Genomic DNA, 19,579 nt, shown 5'->3' on the forward strand with positions numbered 1-19,579 from the left:
GCGTCGTGTTATCAATTTCCATTGATTTTGATTTGTTACACGATTATAACCACCTAACTTGTAGACAGCTCGAAATAATCTATATAAATCTATATCCTCAGAACCAATCATTGGACAATTGTTAATAGGTGTACCACGATCATCCATGAATTTATATAGTTGTGCCACAAAATGATCTTTTTCTTCACGTGGTTCATCATCAGAACTCTGAAAAATAAAATAAATTGTATTGATAACATGAAGTAATAAATTGAATTTTTTAATAATTGTAATTAAAAAAGAAATTTTACATCAGAATCAAGTTCTCCATCTGAGTCACTATTTCCACTTGATACAGAATGTCCAAAAAGAGAATCTCTATCCCAATGGGGAGGTAACTCATTCTTTTCTAAAAATAGCAATGCCTTTTCTACTGCAACCTTCAATGTGCTATTCTCAACTTTGTTGACAAGTTCTTTTGTAAATTCAGTTGCCTCTTTCTTCGGAACTGTATAACTAAATATGCAAAATATAACATAGTAATATAATAGAAAATAATTAAGTAAACATCAATGTGCAATTAATTGTTAACAAATATATTTTAAATACAATTTTGTAATTGAAATTATATTAATATGAAAAAATACATTCAAGATATATAAAAATATGATAATTTAAATAAATTTTATAAATATAGTACATTATATTTTAAAAAAATTAATTAGGAATCTTACAATCCTAAGTCAATAAATTTTAATGGAAATTTATTATTATAGACTTTTCTATTTACTTTGAATATGTATACTTAATACATTCTATTAATTTTGTATATTATTTTATTTATATATTTATCACAAACATAAATGCGAACTTTATATATTTATATTTCTCACGAAATTTGCTTACATATGAACAGTTTGAACTTACTATCGTGCATCCTTAAATGAGCGCACAAGATAGTCATCTCTCACACGAATTCTCACTGTATCTTGAGCAGTTGGCGCAACCACTAATCCAGGAAACCAATTATCTTTCTTCTTTTTGTCTCCAAGTTCCACACATACAACTCGTCCAATTTCAGGCTCTGTTTCCATTCCTTCCTTGCCTGTACCACTAGAACCTGAATCACGAGTTCCTCGAGGAGGACTATCTTCATCATCACTACTTTCATCTCTATAACAAGAATTACTTTTAGAAATATGAACTAAAATTAATTTATAAAATTATATTACAAATATTATTTCATCACACTCACTGTGCTTGTCTAGATCGTCGCCCCCTTCTACCACCAATTACTGGATTTCCAAAATGTTCTGGATGTGTTAAAGGAAGTTGGTCCAAAGTTTCACTTTCTGCAAAATGTCGTCCACTCTTCAGACAAAGTGCAGTTCTTCTTAATGTTGTAATGTCACCATCGTCAAAAACTACAGTATATTGACTACAGTCTTGGATTTTAGTGATAGTAGCCTCCACAAATTCTTTTCTATCTCCGTGTTTAGCTTCAACAGATGCACCTACTCTTAAAGTTCCTTTTATTTGATCATCAGCTACTGTTGCAGTACCCAAACCTTGTTTATAAGTTACCCTGCATTTTACTGATCTTACTACTTTTCGAATTTTTGCTTCACAAAAGGCACCCTTGTATTTAGCACTAACCTCCGTACCCACTGAAAGGTACGGTGGATCGTCTCCCTGTAACAGAAAATATACATACATTTAATATATATCATTTTGTACATGAAACTCTTGCTCATGACATATTTTTGTATAGTTATCATACACTCAATCTTTGTTCAAGATAAAAGTATACATATAAAACAAAATTTTAATATCTTAATAAAAAAAATTATAGTAATAATAACAATTTAACAAAATTTAAGATAATTATTATTTTTTATTTCATCTTTTAGTTCTTGTCATGGTATATCTAACTAATATCTAATCTGGCTGTAAAAGTATACAATTCTTGTTAATTGTAATTAAGGAGAGGATCCGGATAATAAAAACATCAAAATTAGCATAAAAACGCCAGCTGCCTCGTATGATGAGCTATTGTTTATGTAGGCGGTCATGCCTCGCAGGTACAGAAGATTATTTTTAAATCGAAATTGTCCTACGATAAACAAGAACTTTCGCACGAAGATATTTCGTTGAAATAAAACTCATACTTTGATATCTTAACCACGTTTTCAAAACGGAGTCCACTACGTTCGTGACAGCCTGTCGATTTCTCAGACATCAGGTAATAGTTGTAACCTCGAAGGTACTTTAGGTGAGACATTCGTCCGAAGTAAATGACCTGCGAAAGCGTTGTAACTACATAACAAAAGCACGGATTTTACTTTCTCAATACACACGGCAGAAAAAAGAACTCAACTATACAATCTTTGCGCACTTGTTTCTACGTCAACTTTGCTCCCGCCTGTTTCCTTACCAGCATCTTCTAGCGCTCCACGATCTCCATATAAATAATTTTAAGACACTGGCACGTGTATAACATTAAGATTGAATTTACATTATATTGTTGAAAGTAATAACACAGAAAAAATCACGTAGACACAGAACCTGATCCCTTCACGAAACCAACACTTCACGGCCTGAATGCGTACAAGCTCCTGTTCCCTGCCCATTTCCACCCCGACGCAACTTGTCAGCTAGCCACTCAACTCCTATTGGACGATGTCTTTGCACTCTCTGAAAACAACCGAGCAAAGATACCAAATTAAAGATATAGTCTTGTCGGTAAATTACTAATTATTTCAATAGATATATAATTAAGTAAATAAGTTACAATTTTTCATTATGGTATAAAAATAAATGAATATCTATTTAACATAGAAATCGAAATAGTATGAAGACTGCACTGCGCATACGACAGGAACGTATCAATGTGTTCACAGCAGCACAAATTTGGGTGGTCATTTCTTTTAAGGCATTTAAAGAGAGGTGATCTTGTATTCTTAATACAAACAACAAACATTTGTGTAGTTTTGTTATTAAATTTGATGTGTGCGTATCACGTGGGTTGTCAATAATAAAAATATTTGTTTATGAGACACAATATCGTATCAAAATCGATATTTTCGTAAAATAATTGTACGATGCTTGTTTAAAGCGTTATATAATTTCGTTTAGAACAATTCTATTGGTGATTGATACGATTCTACTACATGTGAAACCAATAAGAAATGGTAAATTAATTAGCCTATGTAATTATGCATACAAAATATTACAACCTTATATTTCAAATTTTTATTACTTTTATTATTTTTAATTAAAATATAATATTATACATTATTTAATAATAGTGATTTTAACCTTTGACGTAAATGTACACGTAAACATAAAACTAATTACATTATAGGTACACATATTTTATCATTTAAAGAATTTGATAATATAATTTAAAGTATTAGAAGCCAAAGATTAAACCAATTATTTTTAAAAATATGGATAAATTTAATATTTTATGTAACAAATTAATATTGTTAGTCAAATTCTCAATTGTATTTGCAAACAATGGCAACTAAATTAGACTAAATAGTAATTAAAATAGTATGTAAATTTGAATTAAACATTATTATAATATACTTAAAGTAAATTAATTAAAAAATTAGATTATGTTTATAAATTTCTACTTGAATATTTGTTGACAGGACCATATTTAGAATTTGCCATGTGCCTTTATACTACGTTCCTGCCCGTGGTCGTCTGCTGTGACGCGGAACAAAATGGCGTCGAGTAATGAAGTGCCGGTAGAAATCAACCAGAGTGGCATGTGCACAGCAGAGAATTCGGTAGGTTTTAGTTAAATATTTTAATAAAAGTGAAGAGGAAACATTTCAATAATATTGCTGATGTTCTAATATTGTTGGAAATAATGTATGATATTTCACAAACTTATAAAAGAGAAAAATGTTTGAATGTCGTTTGTCATAATAGTTTTCGCTATGCATCTTAAAGACAAATTGATTACCTTATACTTGTTTCCATAAATTCTCTAAACATATTCTTTAAAATAATTTTTAATTGTTTAAACTTATTTATCAATATTATTATATGAAAATTAGACTGCATTCAATTCCGTATAAGTAAGTACTATTCGTTACACGATGTTGTAGAAATGTGTGTGAGTGTAAAGAATCTCGACTGATCATTCGATCTTAAATAGACGCCATTCGTTTTGGCGGGCACGTGTATGTTCCTTTGCTGTTGATTGAAACAAGTATATTCAACGACTTCACCGTTTTGAAATCTTGAGTTTCCCGTTACTGATGAACAATATTGTAATTAATGTTTAATAATAATTTTCACTACATTTAAGCGAAAAGAAATTTATATATTGTAGTTTGAGATAATGACTTCATATCACGTGTTTGTAGATAATTGTAGGTTTTTTCTTATGTATATGTAAATCAGTTAGTTTTAATATTTTTTATAAAATTATACTTTAAATGAAAATAATTTCGTTTTAAATAACAAGTTTTATATTATACAAATACATTTTTTAATCTATAGTACATCTTTATCCAATTTTTATGATATTGAAGTAATTAAGTTAAATTGATATAATTAAAGTATAATATATTATTAATAATTTTTTTTTTGTTACAGGTATCAAAAATGGAATCTATGGAAGTTACAGAAAATATTCCTACATCAAATAAAGATGCAACACCATCATCTTGTAGGGAATCTATTTCTGTGGATGATATGACATCTCGAGATTATTATTTTGATTCATATGCACATTATGGAATTCATGAAGAGATGCTAAAGGATGAAGTGCGTACAGTGACTTATCGTAATTCTATGTACCACAATAAACATCTTTTCAAAGGAAAAACCGTTCTTGATATTGGTTGTGGAACTGGTATACTTTCAATGTTTGCTGCTAAAGCTGGAGCAGCTAGAGTTATTGGTATTGAGTGTTCTAATATTGTCGAATATGCAGAAAAAATTGTGGAAGCAAATCAGTTATCAAATGTTATAACAATACTTAAAGGAAAAGTTGAAGAGGTCTCATTACCTGATGGCATTGAAAAGGTTGACATAATTATTTCTGAATGGATGGGTTATTGTTTGTTTTATGAATCAATGTTAGACACAGTGCTTTTTGCTAGAGATAAATGGCTTCGTGAAGATGGTATGTTATTTCCTGATAAAGCAACTCTATTTATTTGTGGCATTGAAGATAGACAATATAAGGATGAAAAGATAAATTGGTGGGATGATGTATATGGATTTGATATGAGTAGTATAAGAAAAGTAGCAATTAGTGAACCTCTAGTGGATGTTGTGGACCCAAAACAAGTTGTTACAAATGCATGCCTCATTAAAGAAGTTGATTTATATACAGTAACTAAGGCTGATCTGGAATTTTCATCACCATTTACTCTACAAGTTCGTAGAAATGACTATGTACAAGCACTAGTTACATTTTTCAACATCGAATTCACTAAGTGCCATAAACGTATTGGCTTCAGTACAGCACCAGAAGTACAGTATACTCATTGGAAACAAACTGTATTCTACTTTGATGAATATATGACAGTTAAGAAAGGAGAAGAAATATATGGTGTATTTTCAATGAAGCCCAATGCAAGGAACTACAGAGATCTGGATTTCAGCATTGAACTGGACTTCAAAGGAGAATTGTGCCAAGTACACGAAACTAATACTTATCGTATGCGCTGATCAGATTGTTCATCTTCTTCCTTTTATTTTCATGATTCATAACATTATAATCAAATAGAAACCAGGACTTCAATTATCATTGAATTATATTAGATGATTTAATGAAGTTTAATAGTACGGTACAATGAATGGTGTGAATTATTTAAATGTTTTTAACGTTTAATTGTAAGAAAGTTAGAGGCTTCCTGCTTAAGAATTAACATAACGTCCAGAATTTTTGTTAATGTAGTAAGAATTTGCAATATGGTGATTACCATTAAGAAAAATAGGATTGACACATTACATAATCACAAATAGTGTACATTTACAAAATATTACTTCGTGTAAGCGTGTATTAGAAGTATGAATACTGTAATAGTTTCATATTTTTATTTTTCTCTGTGACCATTTTGTATTGCATATTGTAAATTTTCTGTCTTTGTTTTGTGTGTAACTTATAATTTTGAGCTATTAAATCATTATTGATTTAATATTGTATAAATTTATTAATTTGTTTAAAACAATATAATACTTTGTATTTACCACATTTTTGTACCGTATTCTTAAAATACAACTTCTTTTCAAATTCATGGCCTGTAGATTATATATATTACTATATTCTAAACAATAATTTGAAACTGCTCACTTATATTATGTACAACAAATGGAAAATTTATAATATTATATTTTGTTAATTTGATAGTAAATTGAAGCTTATTGTTAGTCCTCTTCATTTTATCAATACCTTTCTATAATATGCTTGATATCAGTAATATTCGTGACATATACTAATTTGTTTAAAACAAATACTAATACTAATTTAATTTTTATACATAACATTTATGTTACTAATATTGTTATTATAACAATTTCTACAATATTGAAGATTTCTGCAATGCTTTGATAAAATATTACACATAACTAGTAAATATTAAGTTCAATATTCACATAAATTAATTGTGCATAAAATTTCTACAGCTAAACATTACTTGAAATTATATCACTAATTCTGCTTATAAAACATGAAAATTTTATATTTTATGTACTTTCAACATTTTTCTAAATTACTGAGCTACATTTTGAAAATTAGTAAATGGATTAAATTTCTAACAAATTTGAAAATAAATGTGTATCCTGTACTTGCAATGTTGGTAGTTTATTTTATAAAATATTAAAATTTTAATCCATATCATAACTTTAAAAATATAATACAATATGTTTGAAATGTGCATGTAAATAAACAAAACATAAATAATTTTTTTTATTTACTGTAATATTAATTTTAATACATTATATTCTACCTTTTAAATTCATTTTACAGAAATCAATCATTAAAATATTATGTTTCAACCTTTTTTTTATATATATTAATACTTATTGATTATAAAATATTGTATTTATTGTTAAGTTCGAGTTTAAAAATTAAAACATGGACTCATATATGCAAGAACACATTTAAAAGAAGGTACTCTCATATACCATTATAAAGATCAAGTACAGAATTTAGTATAATGTATGAAAATATACTTTAATTAAAATGGTATGTAATATGTCGAAATATATTACGAAATTTCGTGCAGATAATTGTCTGACATCAATTGATATAAAAAATAATCAACTGGAGATCATATGTAAACAAAAGAAATTAATAGATTTTAGTTAATTATTACCTATACATACCATTTTCCGCTAAAATAAGAAAAATGTTTATAGCAGACACTGCAATTGTTTATGACAATCTTACATACCAATAAAATTAATACATTTGCTATAAATATATATATATATATTTAACATTTATTATAAAATTAAGAAAGAAAAAAAATTTATTCATCTTCCTCCTCATATGTAATTAAAACTTAGAAGAGAAAGAAGTCTTTTTATATAATTTGACTCTATAATATTTTATAACAAAATCTTATACAATTGATCAGATAACATGGCATTATTATTACAATGAAAACAACATTTTTACTTATTAAGGTTTCATTTACATAGTAATATTATTCTGAATATATTGTTACGCTCAAATACTGTGTATGATATACTTCAAAAGTTATGAATACAGATGACAAATTTATTATGTGGCTAAACCCTTTAGACAGTTTGCTAATTTCTGTGTTTTATAATCGGCTCTTAATTGTATAAAATTCACTAAAACATTACGGTCTAATGTTGCCTGTAATAATAAGAAAAAAAAATTATTTTAATCTTCATTAATCTAAAAAATTCTTTCATTAAATTTATAATTAAATCACTATAACATACCAATTGGTCTCCTGTACAAACTTGTTTCAAATTTTCCGGTTTAACTAATAATAGATTACATAAAGCATGTAAAGTATCAAATAACGAAGTAACAAGGTCAATTTCAAGTTCCTTAACACATTTCCGATATTCGTTCATATCGCATATTGCACACATAGCACCAGCAGAATTAAATTGAAATTGTTGTAAGTGATCATAAATAACTTTATGAAATCGTACTCCAAGTTCAGTTAAAACATTATTTAAATTTTTTCCATCTAAAGTACTTCGAATATGTCGTATCATTCCAGTAACATATTGTACTACTGTTAGACAAGCTGAAGTACTTAAAGTATCCACATCAGTTTCAGGTTTAAAATCAGTCTTTCGTTGTTCATTTTGTAGGTACACTTTTACCCAACCAATAATAGCATTTATACTTCTATCTAATCCTGTCTCTAGTTTCATGTCAATTTGATCTAATGCAACTTTTTTCTTTAGCATGGAGTCTCCATACCTAGGTGTTGATCTAAAAAAAATTATATTCTAAATATATTTGCATAATAAAACTAAATATAAAATAGAAGAAGTAAAACATACATGACAAGAGGTATTACACTGTCATTAAATTGTTCTTCTAATAGGCGTACAATTGCATTGCATTGACGCACAACACTGAAAAAGTGTATCTCAGGTTGAGTTCTACTTTCAGGAATTGGTACACTTTGTAAACCTAATTCTAATGCATAATCAACATGTTCGCTTATTAAATATTGTAATAGTATCTCCAAAATTTGAAGTGCATTTAGTGATATTTCATCAGGTTTTGATAGTAACTGACATCTTTGAAATGCTAATTTACTTCTTTGTAACAGAGCAATTGCAAGTTCCTCTGATAGAAAGGTTTCTCCACCATAATTTTCTATCTGTGCAATATTTATATTAGTTCTTGTACCTAAAACTGCTTGTAAATCTCTTCTTAACTCTTGAAATCCTCCACTTTGTAATTGTTTCTTCTGATGATTTTTAGACTCATAATATTCAATAAGAAGAGTTGCTGACTTTTCCCTCAATGCTTTTATTTCAATACTAAAATATTGCGTTGATTAATATTTAATTATTATAGATGTGTTAATTATTATGTAAACTTACACAATATATGTATCCAAATATTTTTGAAATATATTTCTGGTAAGTTTAGCAAGATATGTATCATCAGTACCCATATTAAACATTTTTAATTCTGTAGATAATTTCACAGTCCTAGTATATAGGTCAAATAAATTTCTAAGGTATTTATCAGGATCAGTTTTATCTGCTAATTTAGCAACTGCATATTTCTGAAGTCTTAAATGATAAATATTTAATACAAATTTTGCCATAACCTGTTCAGGATTTGTAAATACTTGCTGCATTAACTTATGATACTTCGTACACATAGGTATTACATCTTGAAAAACATCTTTTCCACCAAATGAACCCATTTGGCTTTGTTCTATAAATGCATCAATACATTGGGAATATCCTTTAAAATGAGCTAAGACCGATGCTAATTCTCTCATACGATTAGCATCTTCTCTATTGTGTGCGCTAACAAATTCTTCTATAAGATTTCTTTCAATTTCATCATATTTAACAGCAATTTTTTTCTTAGCATGTTCAAATTTCTCAGATGGTAATTCTTGTGAAATGAGATGAAGTTTTTGTATTACATCTGCGGCTTCATCCAGCTGTTACAGAATAAAGAATTTTAATTTTTATGTTTCATGATATAATTACAAATATCAAATACATAAAACAGATTTTTGTACCGATGACTTATCTGTAAAGATAGGATCTGTCAAAGGTCCAGGACTTAAAAAATCTGAAAAATGTCTCATTAATTTTTGAGCTTCAACAGCTCTAGCCCGTGGGGTATTAACACTTTCCAACTGATCTCCTAAATGTAAAACTTTAGTAGCCACAAGATTTATTCTTTCATCTAGTTGATGAAATAAATCAATAGAATGTTTATTTCTTTCTTGTAATTCAAGTATTTCGAGTACATGTTTTGCTTCTTCATCTTTTAATGCTGTTTCAAGTTTATCACATTTTTTTTGCTGACGTTCCTGTAGGATTTGTAAGTCTTTAATTGCTTGTAAAAACGTTTCATGCACTATTGTTGGGTCGAAAAATGTTTTTCCATCGTCTTTTGTTGTATCATTAACCGTTCTCCAAGCAAGTCTTTCAACAAATTCTTCAGGATCAAATGGGTCCTGAAAAAAGATATCATTAAAAGAATATTATTATTAAAACTACACGAATCAATAGTAATTCAAATTTATTAGTTAAATATATAATTTACCTGTTCCAATTCCTTCATATATTGTTGCATCATTTTAACGAAATTCAAATGACACTTGCATGAAAGTAAGGTTATAATATTACTAGAAAATGCAAATGTTGATTTTATTGATAAAAAAATAATACAAATATATATAAATTTTATTAAAAGCTTAAATATTTATTACAAACTAGAGATACTATAAAAAACATTTGATTCTTCAATCATTTATCAATGTATATACATATATACTTCTTTTCTATATTACATTAACTATACCAAAAAGGAACATACCTGTACCAAATTAAATATCTTTAAATATATCAAATACTCTTTCATATCATATAATTCATACATTATATATGAAGATTAGATAATGTATGCGAAATAAAAATTGTAATTGATTTTCAATTTACACGTGATATTTATTTTCTATAATTATACATTTACTTGTTACATACGTTTTCCTTATGGAGTGTTTCATACATTCTTATTAATAGTAAATTAATATTGTTATAATGAAAGTAATTTCGGAATTTCGAAATATTCTTATTCTTTTTTCATGAAACTCGTTTTAATAATAATACAAAAGCAAGATTGATTGCAATCGTAATATGAGTTTTGTACAAAATATGTCTTTTCTCCTTTTTTTTCTTTTTCTTTTTTTTAATAAAAATTAGAATAATATATGGTATACAAAGTCTTTTTGGTATTATTATTGCATAGAATAAAATTTTACTAGAGTAACCTGATTTATTAAATATTTCTCATGTGTCCTCATCATAGGAAAGTGAAAACAATTGAAGTAACGAGTAAGTAATACAAAGTAATATTAATTAGATACTTTAAATAGTAAGCAACCAATATAAAAAAAAAAATAATATTTGGCCAAAAATTTAATTTTATAAATTTGTATAGAACACACGGCTTTATGAATATAATCTTATTTTTCAGACATAGAAAAAAACATTGAATTTTTCAAGCAGTAAAATATTTTACAAACGATATGATGTATTTATAGTAGATGAATAATTTTATAAATTTTATAGCACAAATTCAAAAAATCGATGTAACTTTATAGAAGTTACGTATTATAACATATGTAACATATTGAATTATTCTTGTACGTATAGGTATACTATTTACCATTTTCTGTATTAGTGTTGAAATATTTATTAATATATTGTTATTAAATTACACTAATGAGCACTGAAAAAAGAGGGAGGCAGCGACGACGGCATGTTTCAGTATATTATTACTCTAATTCTTGTTTATCTCAAAAGTTTGGAATAAAACGTGGAAAAATGTTTGGGTAGTATAAAGAGTAAGAATGACTTCCTTCTAAGACAAAAAACATTCAATTATACATGTTACAATTATGCTAAAAAATAAGAGTGCTTATCTTTATAACCACGATACATAGTATTATGTATTTTATTTTATAAACTCGAATTGCCGTTAAACGCACCATTGCATAAAATCAATGATCCTCAATGCTAATTCGACAAATTTTACTATGGTCAATCTTTTTGCACTATATATTAGCAAGTGAATAATTATGTCCTCCTTTCTTGAAAAAAAAAAAAGATAGAACAAAAATTGTTTTATTCAACTCTATAACAGAGTTGGTGGTCCATAATTAATAATGTTTCACACCTCTTTTTTTTTTTTATTAATATAAACTGAAACTTTCACGATCTTTCTTGTTTCTTCTGGTAATGTTTTTAAAGCAGTTTTAAACTGCTACCATAAGATGTTCTTCTATAATTAAAAGATTTAACATTAATTTAACAAACAGAGACCACTTACATTACAATCTTTCAATTCTATTTATTAACAACATTGAAAGAACTTACTTTGGTTACAGGTATGTAAAATTACATTTCTCAGCAGCACCCCGATTTAGAGGATTCAATCGGACGTCCATGTTCTATTTTCACTTTATTTGCTGGATCACTGTTGCCACTTGATGGAGGGCCCACTCTAAGTTTTATTTCTGCAGCCATTGTCATAAATGCTTGTTCTACATTCATTGCATTTTTTGCAGATGTTTCTAAGAATGGTATACCAAGTTGATCTGCATATTCCTATGTACAAATTTTGTCAAAATATTAATATGCAATTTTAGAATTAATGTGTTTTAAGTAGTTCTCTTACTTTTGCTGTTGTGTAATCAACAACTTTTTTAATGTGAAGATCACATTTATTGCCGACCAGCAGCTTATTCACATTGTCACAGGCATAACGATCAATTTCTTCCAGCCATTGTTTAACATTATTAAATGTTTCTTGATCTGTGCAGTCATAAACAACTATAATACCATGTGCACCTCTATAATAAGAGCTTGTAATTGTTCTGAATCGTTCTTGGCCCGCTGTATCCCAGATTTGTAATTTTATTGTTTTTCCATCTAGATCAATTGTTCGTATCTTGAAATCAACACCGATAGTACTGATATAACTTTCTGTGTATGTATCATCAGCAAAGCGGAGTAAAAGACATGATTTTCCAACTCCAGAATCTCCAATTAAAAGTAACTTAAACAAGTAATCACTGTAAAATAAATATTTATAATAAATTAGATTAGCGAATTTAAAATGTACAGACATTATTAGCTTAAGTTTATTTTTACTTTATGATTTACATAATTTTGAATACATTAAATCAAATATCAATTATATATTTATCTTGATTAATTTTCAAACATATTTTATTAAATTTGGAATTAAAAATATAATTAATTCATGTTTATGAAAATAAATAATAAATAAATTATTAGGCCTTTTTTGTATATATAAGTATATATTTTTTAACAAATAAAATTTATAACAATAGAAATTAATTAATACAAACATATATTGTAAGTTTAAATAATAAATTAATAATAAATAATATACGTAAAAGATAATTATAATTATAAATTAGTACTGCATTATGTTGTAAACTAATTTTTGTATATTTAATTATAAATATAAGACACGAATAAAATATGAATTTCATATAAAATATCAAAAATTTTAAGAAAATAGTATGTAAATACATAACAGTTACAATTAATTTTTCTTTTAAAGTTTATAAAGCTAAAATTTTATAATATTTTTTATTATTAATTATAACAAAATTATTTCTTATATAACTGTACGTTTTAATATAATAAAACGACATAAATAAGTGATCTTTGTTTTGTATTTTTTATATCTGAAAACATGAATGTTTTAAATTATTTTTAACACTTTCCCAGGATATTCACACAAGTTTTTTTTATTTGAAACTTGGTTTCAATTTCAAATAAGCGGTTAATAAATTGAGAAATATGTCGAAATAAAGTGAAAAAATTGAAACTAGAAAAAGCACAACAGAGAATGAATTTCTGAAATATGGCTTGTGAATTGAGTAGCAAGAGAGGGGGAAAGACGAATCTGTCAGATAGTAAACCTTAAACAAAACTTTTTCGTATTAACATGGCTATGCATTTCACAAATGACATTAAGTTAGTCTCTTTGATGTTAATCGTTATTGGGATTATAAATAATTAATTATATATTTCACAAAATGAACATTCCTAGATATGCTTATGTCTGCGCAAAAAGAAATTTACTCACTATTCGGGATTCATTGTGGACATACTATGCTCAGAACACGTTTACTGATATTGTGTATGGTCGTTCCGGAAATCTAAAAAAATAGACACAATACGTTGAAATAAGCGATGTAATGATAGAAATTCACAGATCACGTTCTTCAATACGAAGGAGCTGTAACAATGGCGGTCGCGGTAACTCCTCCCAACCAGCAAATGAAATGTCTACCATTGACGTAATGCCAGAATGGCAGCAGGTGCTGTTTCACTCCCTCTATTTGACGATACACGAGCGATTCAGCACAAAGACCACGTCTGCGCACTTCTTATCTTAAGGCCTACTCTCTTTTCTTTCCGTCCCTTTCCTTTTTATCAATTTTTATATAAATTATTTTATAAATTTACAATGAAAATAAATATAATACTAAAGATTCTATACAAACGGTTTGTGTTTTAATTGCTACACTGAATATCGATATCGAAAATTGTATGTAATACTCACGTATTACATGTGTACTGAATCACGGCTTTAGGACGTATTTTCAAGATAGTGATTCTTTGAAATTATGTAGTAAGTATTTATGCGTACTATATTTGTATCATATTTAATGAAAATTATTTGTTATTTAAGTATCAAAAAGATATTCTTGTATATTGTTCATCATAATTTATCCTTTTTGTAAATAAAATTTTTGTAACAAAATATTACAATTCGATATGATAATATAAGTTACTTACCTTTTTAATGTTAATTTTTATATTATTTTCTTTTAAAGTTTATAAAGCTAAAATTTTATAATATTTTTTATTATTAATTATAACAAAATTATTTCTTATATAACTGTACGTTTTAATATAATAAAACGACATAAATAAGTGATCTTTGTTTTGTATTTTTTATATCTGAAAACATGAATGTTTTAAATTATTTTTAACACTTTCCCAGGATATTCACACAAGTTTTTTTTATTTGAAACTTGGTTTCAATTTCAAATAAGCGGTTAATAAATTGAGAAATATGTCGAAATAAAGTGAAAAAATTGAAACTAGAAAAAGCACAACAGAGAATGAATTTCTGAAATATGGCTTGTGAATTGAGTAGCAAGAGAGGGGGAAAGACGAATCTGTCAGATAGTAAACCTTAAACAAAACTTTTTCGTATTAACATGGCTATGCATTTCACAAATGACATTAAGTTAGTCTCTTTGATGTTAATCGTTATTGGGATTATAAATAATTAATTATATATTTCACAAAATGAACATTCCTAGATATGCTTATGTCTGCGCAAAAAGAAATTTACTCACTATTCGGGATTCATTGTGGACATACTATGCTCAGAACACGTTTACTGATATTGTGTATGGTCGTTCCGGAAATCTAAAAAAATAGACACAATACGTTGAAATAAGCGATGTAATGATAGAAATTCACAGATCACGTTCTTCAATACGAAGGAGCTGTAACAATGGCGGTCGCGGTAACTCCTCCCAACCAGCAAATGAAATGTCTACCATTGACGTAATGCCAGAATGGCAGCAGGTGCTGTTTCACTCCCTCTATTTGACGATACACGAGCGATTCAGCACAAAGACCACGTCTGCGCACTTCTTATCTTAAGGCCTACTCTCTTTTCTTTCCGTCCCTTTCCTTTTTATCAATTTTTATATAAATTATTTTATAAATTTACAATGAAAATAAATATAATACTAAAGATTCTATACAAACGGTTTGTGTTTTAATTGCTACACTGAATATCGATATCGAAAATTGTATGTAATACTCACGTATTACATGTGTACTGAATCACGGCTTTAGGACGTATTTTCAAGATAGTGATTCTTTGAAATTATGTAGTAAGTATTTATGCGTACTATATTTGTATCATATTTAATGAAAATTATTTGTTATTTAAGTATCAAAAAGATATTCTTGTATATTGTTCATCATAATTTATCCTTTTTGTAAATAAAATTTTTGTAACAAAATATTACAATTCGATATGATAATATAAGTTACTTACCTTTTTAATGTTAATTTTTATATTGTACATATATTTTTATGTTTTATCTAGACAAACTTCTAGTAACTTTACATGTAATTTCATTATAAAAAAGTATTTATTGAAAATATATTAGTAAAACCAAATAAAGTTTGCAATATTTTTATAGTTATTTGTTTTTTATATTAAAAATATGAGATCAATTTTATCAATTTTATGTGTATAAATATGTAAAAATGTAAAAATCTTCGTAATATGTTACATTACATTGTTAATTTTTTTTTTTATAATTTTAACAGTAAAATTAAGCACAAAATTATATGTATAGTAATTTTTTCTTTGTTAAAATAAATTTGAATTTTATTACGTAAATTAAGCGTGTTTGAACTGTTAAACAACATATTTTTACACGCAAACTGTACAGATAAATATTATTATTGTACATAAGTTGGTTACATGATTTTTATTTACAAATATGATATATTAACATTTTATATTTATGTTTCTAATTATATATGTATAAGATATATAATAACGTTATGTTTTTATCACAAAATATCTTTCATTAGTGAGATTACTTTCTACAGTTAGTTATATTAGTATCATATATTATTTGGGATATATATTAGAAATTATTATTTTAATAAGATATACAATTTAAGTATTTTCTTTTTTTTTTATCTAGAGAAATTCACCAATAAAGTTTTACTGTTAATAACAAAGTGAAAAAATTTCATTAATGTCACCCATATTTACCAAAGATGTACCTTCATCTGAATTATTTTTCCAATCTGTAAATGGAAATAAATTAAAGTTTATTGATAAAAGTGCAAAAGCTAGAAATGTTGTGAAATTCGTTTTATATAAAAACATACATTTGAATGTGAATCCAACTCTCATTCTAATATTTGCAACAATAATTTTATGGAAAGCATTTAACATTTTCATACCCTTTATTGTATGTATATTAGTACTGGTATTGCAGTTCATTTGTTTTATCACTTCTGTAAATAAAGGTTTGTCAATTAATTATTGATTATTATATATTTTTATATGTGGTGATAATGTTTATATTTTATTTACAGATACTTTAACAGTAGTAGAGTCTGTTGGTATATATACAGAAGCAAAAAAAATATTTTACGGTCCTAGTTTATGTGAATTTATTCCTTGGGATACTGTGTTAGATATATTTATTAATGAAGTTATAACAGGTGTAAGTGTTAAAAATTTATATATAGTTACTTTTACAAGTCTATATTATCTAAATAAAAATATATTTACATTTTTAGCAAAAAGTATTATATTATCTTACAATTATAATTAAGAACCCATTTGGTAGTAAAGATTCTATAAAACTAGTTCCTTTATTTCAAAACTTGATACCTGAGAGAAAATGCCTGGAATATATGTACGAAAAGCTAGCTGGATTGATTGGACCCAAAAAGGGGAAAATCCAAATTTAGCAGTGCCTGGCTCATATTGGTTGTATCATAAGAGCAATATATACAAATTTGTGTTTAGGTATCACCGTACAACCAGGTAGTTATTACTAATAGCAAAATACTATTAACAGAATAAGCTTTTTAATATGTGTAGAAATTTAATATTTGTAGAAATGTAAAACAATTTAATTTTGGAAGAGAACTAATAAAAGTTATTAGAAGGATTATAAAAAATCAACCTCCTCAGGGACAGCAATTTCGTACAAGCCACCTTCTAATTACTTTCAGTATCCTTTTTTTAACATATATATAAATATAATTTTTAATTTGTTATTAATTTTGTATATTTTATATGTTTTATAAAACTTTTTTTAACTTAATTCGTGATAAATAGATCGTACATCATGGACTAGACAAGATAAAATATTTGCAATGATGAAGTTTAAAGAACGATCAGTTGTAGCATCTTCTCATGCATATATGTTGAATATAAAATTATCCTATCCTTTAGAAACAGAACAGAATTCAAAGTATATGATGACTTCTTCTTGTTCTGACCATTCTTTGATCTACCAAAATGAAAATTCAACTGGTACACCTATATATGAAAATAAGAATGAAAAAGAAAGTAAAAAATGTTTAATGCATCCTTCCAAAGATAATTATTCAGAGAAAAGTAACCAATATGGTAATAAAAAAGAACAAAATTTAGAATGGGAAAATAAAAATATTCCATCAAATAATAGCATGATAAATAATAATTTAAAAAAATTAGCTACTAATGAAAATACAAGTAAGTTTTGTAAAAATTTAAATAGATCATATATGGTACATATAGAATCTGAAAATAGTATAAGATTAAACGATCAAATAAAAGAAAATAGTAATGACTGTTTACAAGATAATAATATTGAACATCAATTATCTTTTGAAAAAGTTAATATAAAAAATAGCAAATTATCTGACGATAGGATAAAGTTAAATGAGTATAATATCGAAGAAGTTTCTATTAAATGCAAAGATGATTCTGTATCAAATAATAGTAGAATATTAAATGATAATAGTACCAGTGATCATGCTAATGTAGATTCTGTTAATTTACCATATCAGTACTTGATAGAAGAAGAAATAGAAAGTGCAAAGCAGAGTGTTAAAAAATGTAGATTAGAAGAAGTAAATAAAAAGAATTCCATCAGCTATGCAGAAGTACATTCAGATGTTAGCAAGATACAAGATTTACCTTGCCCTAAAAAGAAAAAATTTGCATCAGATGATGTACCACGATCTTCTGATATTACAGATTTAGTAATGGAAGGATTAATGTTTACAATTCGGCAAGGACAAGATACAGTAGCAGTTATAGAACAAAAAACTAAGTTAGAGGTAGATGAAGTATTGGAAAATTCTGAAAAAATTGAAACAAAGGGAGGTGAACAATGCTTACGAAATTCTAGTTTACTTGGCTTAGAAAATTTAATAACAATGATTGAATTACCGAAAGAAAATGAATCTGGAGATAAACTTCAAAATATAATTAATTACGAGTCTACTTTAGAAAATCAGTCTATAAATAAACACTCAGTTAATAATATAGAACACACATTAACAAATGATAAAATTAAAAAACAAAATATTGTATCTGAATTAAAACACATGCAGCAGTATCCTTTAAATGGCTCTATTTTAGCCAGTACTAGTTTCTCAAATACTAACGATAATTTAGATCTTACAAATAAATATCACTATTCTGAACCATATGATAATTATAAATGCAAAGAAGATGAAAAGTTTATAACAAACGTGAATTTAAAATATAAGCAAAGAGAGAAAGAAACAGAGGAAGAAGAAGAAGAAGAAGATATAATACCAGAAGCATTACAAAATGAGATTTTTCATTCCTCTACCCAGTCTCTTAAAGTAGTTAAACCTGAAAGTAAATTGAAGTTTATGGCAACTAAGGATTTATTAATGGATGATATGAATAGTGAAAAATTATTAAAATTTGAAATAGGCAAGAATGAACTTAATCCTCATTTTAATAAAAGCTTACACTACAATACGTATTCAGAAAATAATGAGACACAGACATTACATTATAATACAATATGTACATCTAAATGTAATGATACAAACAAGTGCAAATTGAATTCTCCAGTAGTTATTTCAAATCAAATTATTACTCTAAATGAAATACCTTTGCCATTACAGAAAATACTTCGAAATAAATTATCAATAAAATATAAATCTTTAAGTAATGAAAATAAAATAAATAAAGATAACATTAATATTTAATTAGAAAATCAAATTTCGGATGGTAATATATTAA

General features: G+C 26.6%; 5 protein-coding genes across 8 annotated transcripts in view; 2 read left to right on the forward strand and 3 right to left on the reverse strand.

Moving 5' to 3' along the window:
- The window catches only part of htk (AT-rich interaction domain hat-trick), an 8,009-nt gene extending 5,374 nt beyond the window's left edge, over window positions 1-2,635 (reverse strand). Inside the window, exons 1-5 of the mRNA XM_017912250.1 lie at window positions 2,414-2,635; window positions 1,235-1,671; window positions 907-1,152; window positions 291-495; window positions 8-207 (exon numbers count right to left, since the gene is read on the reverse strand). Of these exons, the coding sequence (XP_017767739.1) occupies window positions 8-207; window positions 291-495; window positions 907-1,152; window positions 1,235-1,671; window positions 2,414-2,419 (1,094 nt within the window). The 5' untranslated portion in view covers window positions 2,420-2,635. The remainder of the gene's footprint in view (window positions 1-7; window positions 208-290; window positions 496-906; window positions 1,153-1,234; window positions 1,672-2,413) is intronic.
- Window positions 2,636-2,992: 357 nt separating this feature from the next.
- On the forward strand, window positions 2,993-5,789 carry Art1 (arginine methyltransferase 1). Its single transcript, XM_017912182.1, has 3 exons — window positions 2,993-3,170; window positions 3,636-3,776; window positions 4,594-5,789. The coding sequence occupies exons 2-3, from the start codon at window positions 3,711-3,713 to the stop codon at window positions 5,674-5,676; spliced, it is 1,149 nt and encodes a 382-aa protein (XP_017767671.1). The 5' UTR covers window positions 2,993-3,170; window positions 3,636-3,710; the 3' UTR covers window positions 5,677-5,789.
- Window positions 5,790-7,686: 1,897 nt separating this feature from the next.
- On the reverse strand, window positions 7,687-10,338 carry Sec10 (Exocyst complex component Sec10). The gene is made up of 6 exons (XM_017912207.1): window positions 10,247-10,338; window positions 9,714-10,157; window positions 9,055-9,632; window positions 8,503-8,991; window positions 7,924-8,431; window positions 7,687-7,834 (listed from the first exon to the last, which is right to left on the reverse strand). The coding sequence occupies exons 1-6, from the start codon at window positions 10,277-10,279 to the stop codon at window positions 7,736-7,738; spliced, it is 2,151 nt and encodes a 716-aa protein (XP_017767696.1). The 5' UTR covers window positions 10,280-10,338; the 3' UTR covers window positions 7,687-7,735.
- A 1,747-nt stretch (window positions 10,339-12,085) lies between these two features.
- Window positions 12,086-15,553, reverse strand: Rab1 (RAS oncogene family member Rab1). Of its 4 annotated transcripts, none has more exons than XM_017912243.1 (4): window positions 15,535-15,553; window positions 15,114-15,456; window positions 12,383-12,779; window positions 12,086-12,312 (listed from the first exon to the last, which is right to left on the reverse strand). In XM_017912243.1, the coding sequence occupies exons 2-4, from the start codon at window positions 15,134-15,136 to the stop codon at window positions 12,112-12,114; spliced, it is 621 nt and encodes a 206-aa protein (XP_017767732.1). In that variant the 5' UTR covers window positions 15,137-15,456; window positions 15,535-15,553; the 3' UTR covers window positions 12,086-12,111. The 4 variants fall into 4 exon arrangements, with proteins under 4 accessions (XP_017767732.1, XP_017767734.1, XP_017767731.1 ...); XM_017912245.1 differs by lacking the exons at window positions 15,114-15,456; window positions 15,535-15,553 and adding exons at window positions 13,829-14,171; window positions 14,250-14,268; XM_017912242.1 differs by lacking the exon at window positions 15,535-15,553 and having other exon boundaries at window positions 15,114-15,503.
- Window positions 15,554-16,956: 1,403 nt separating this feature from the next.
- LOC108556235 (uncharacterized) overlaps window positions 16,957-19,579 on the forward strand; it is a 3,153-nt gene continuing 530 nt past the window's right edge. Inside the window, 4 exon segments of the mRNA XM_017912241.1 lie at window positions 16,957-17,024; window positions 17,101-17,350; window positions 17,425-17,540; window positions 17,648-19,567. Of these exon segments, the coding sequence (XP_017767730.1) occupies window positions 17,205-17,350; window positions 17,425-17,540; window positions 17,648-19,567 (2,182 nt within the window). The 5' untranslated portion in view covers window positions 16,957-17,024; window positions 17,101-17,204.

The sequence above is a fragment of the Eufriesea mexicana genome, unplaced genomic scaffold, assembly GCF_001483705.2.
Source record: "Eufriesea mexicana isolate 0111107269 unplaced genomic scaffold, ASM148370v2 scaffold354, whole genome shotgun sequence".
Classification (NCBI taxonomy): Eukaryota; Metazoa; Arthropoda; class Insecta; order Hymenoptera; family Apidae; genus Eufriesea; species Eufriesea mexicana.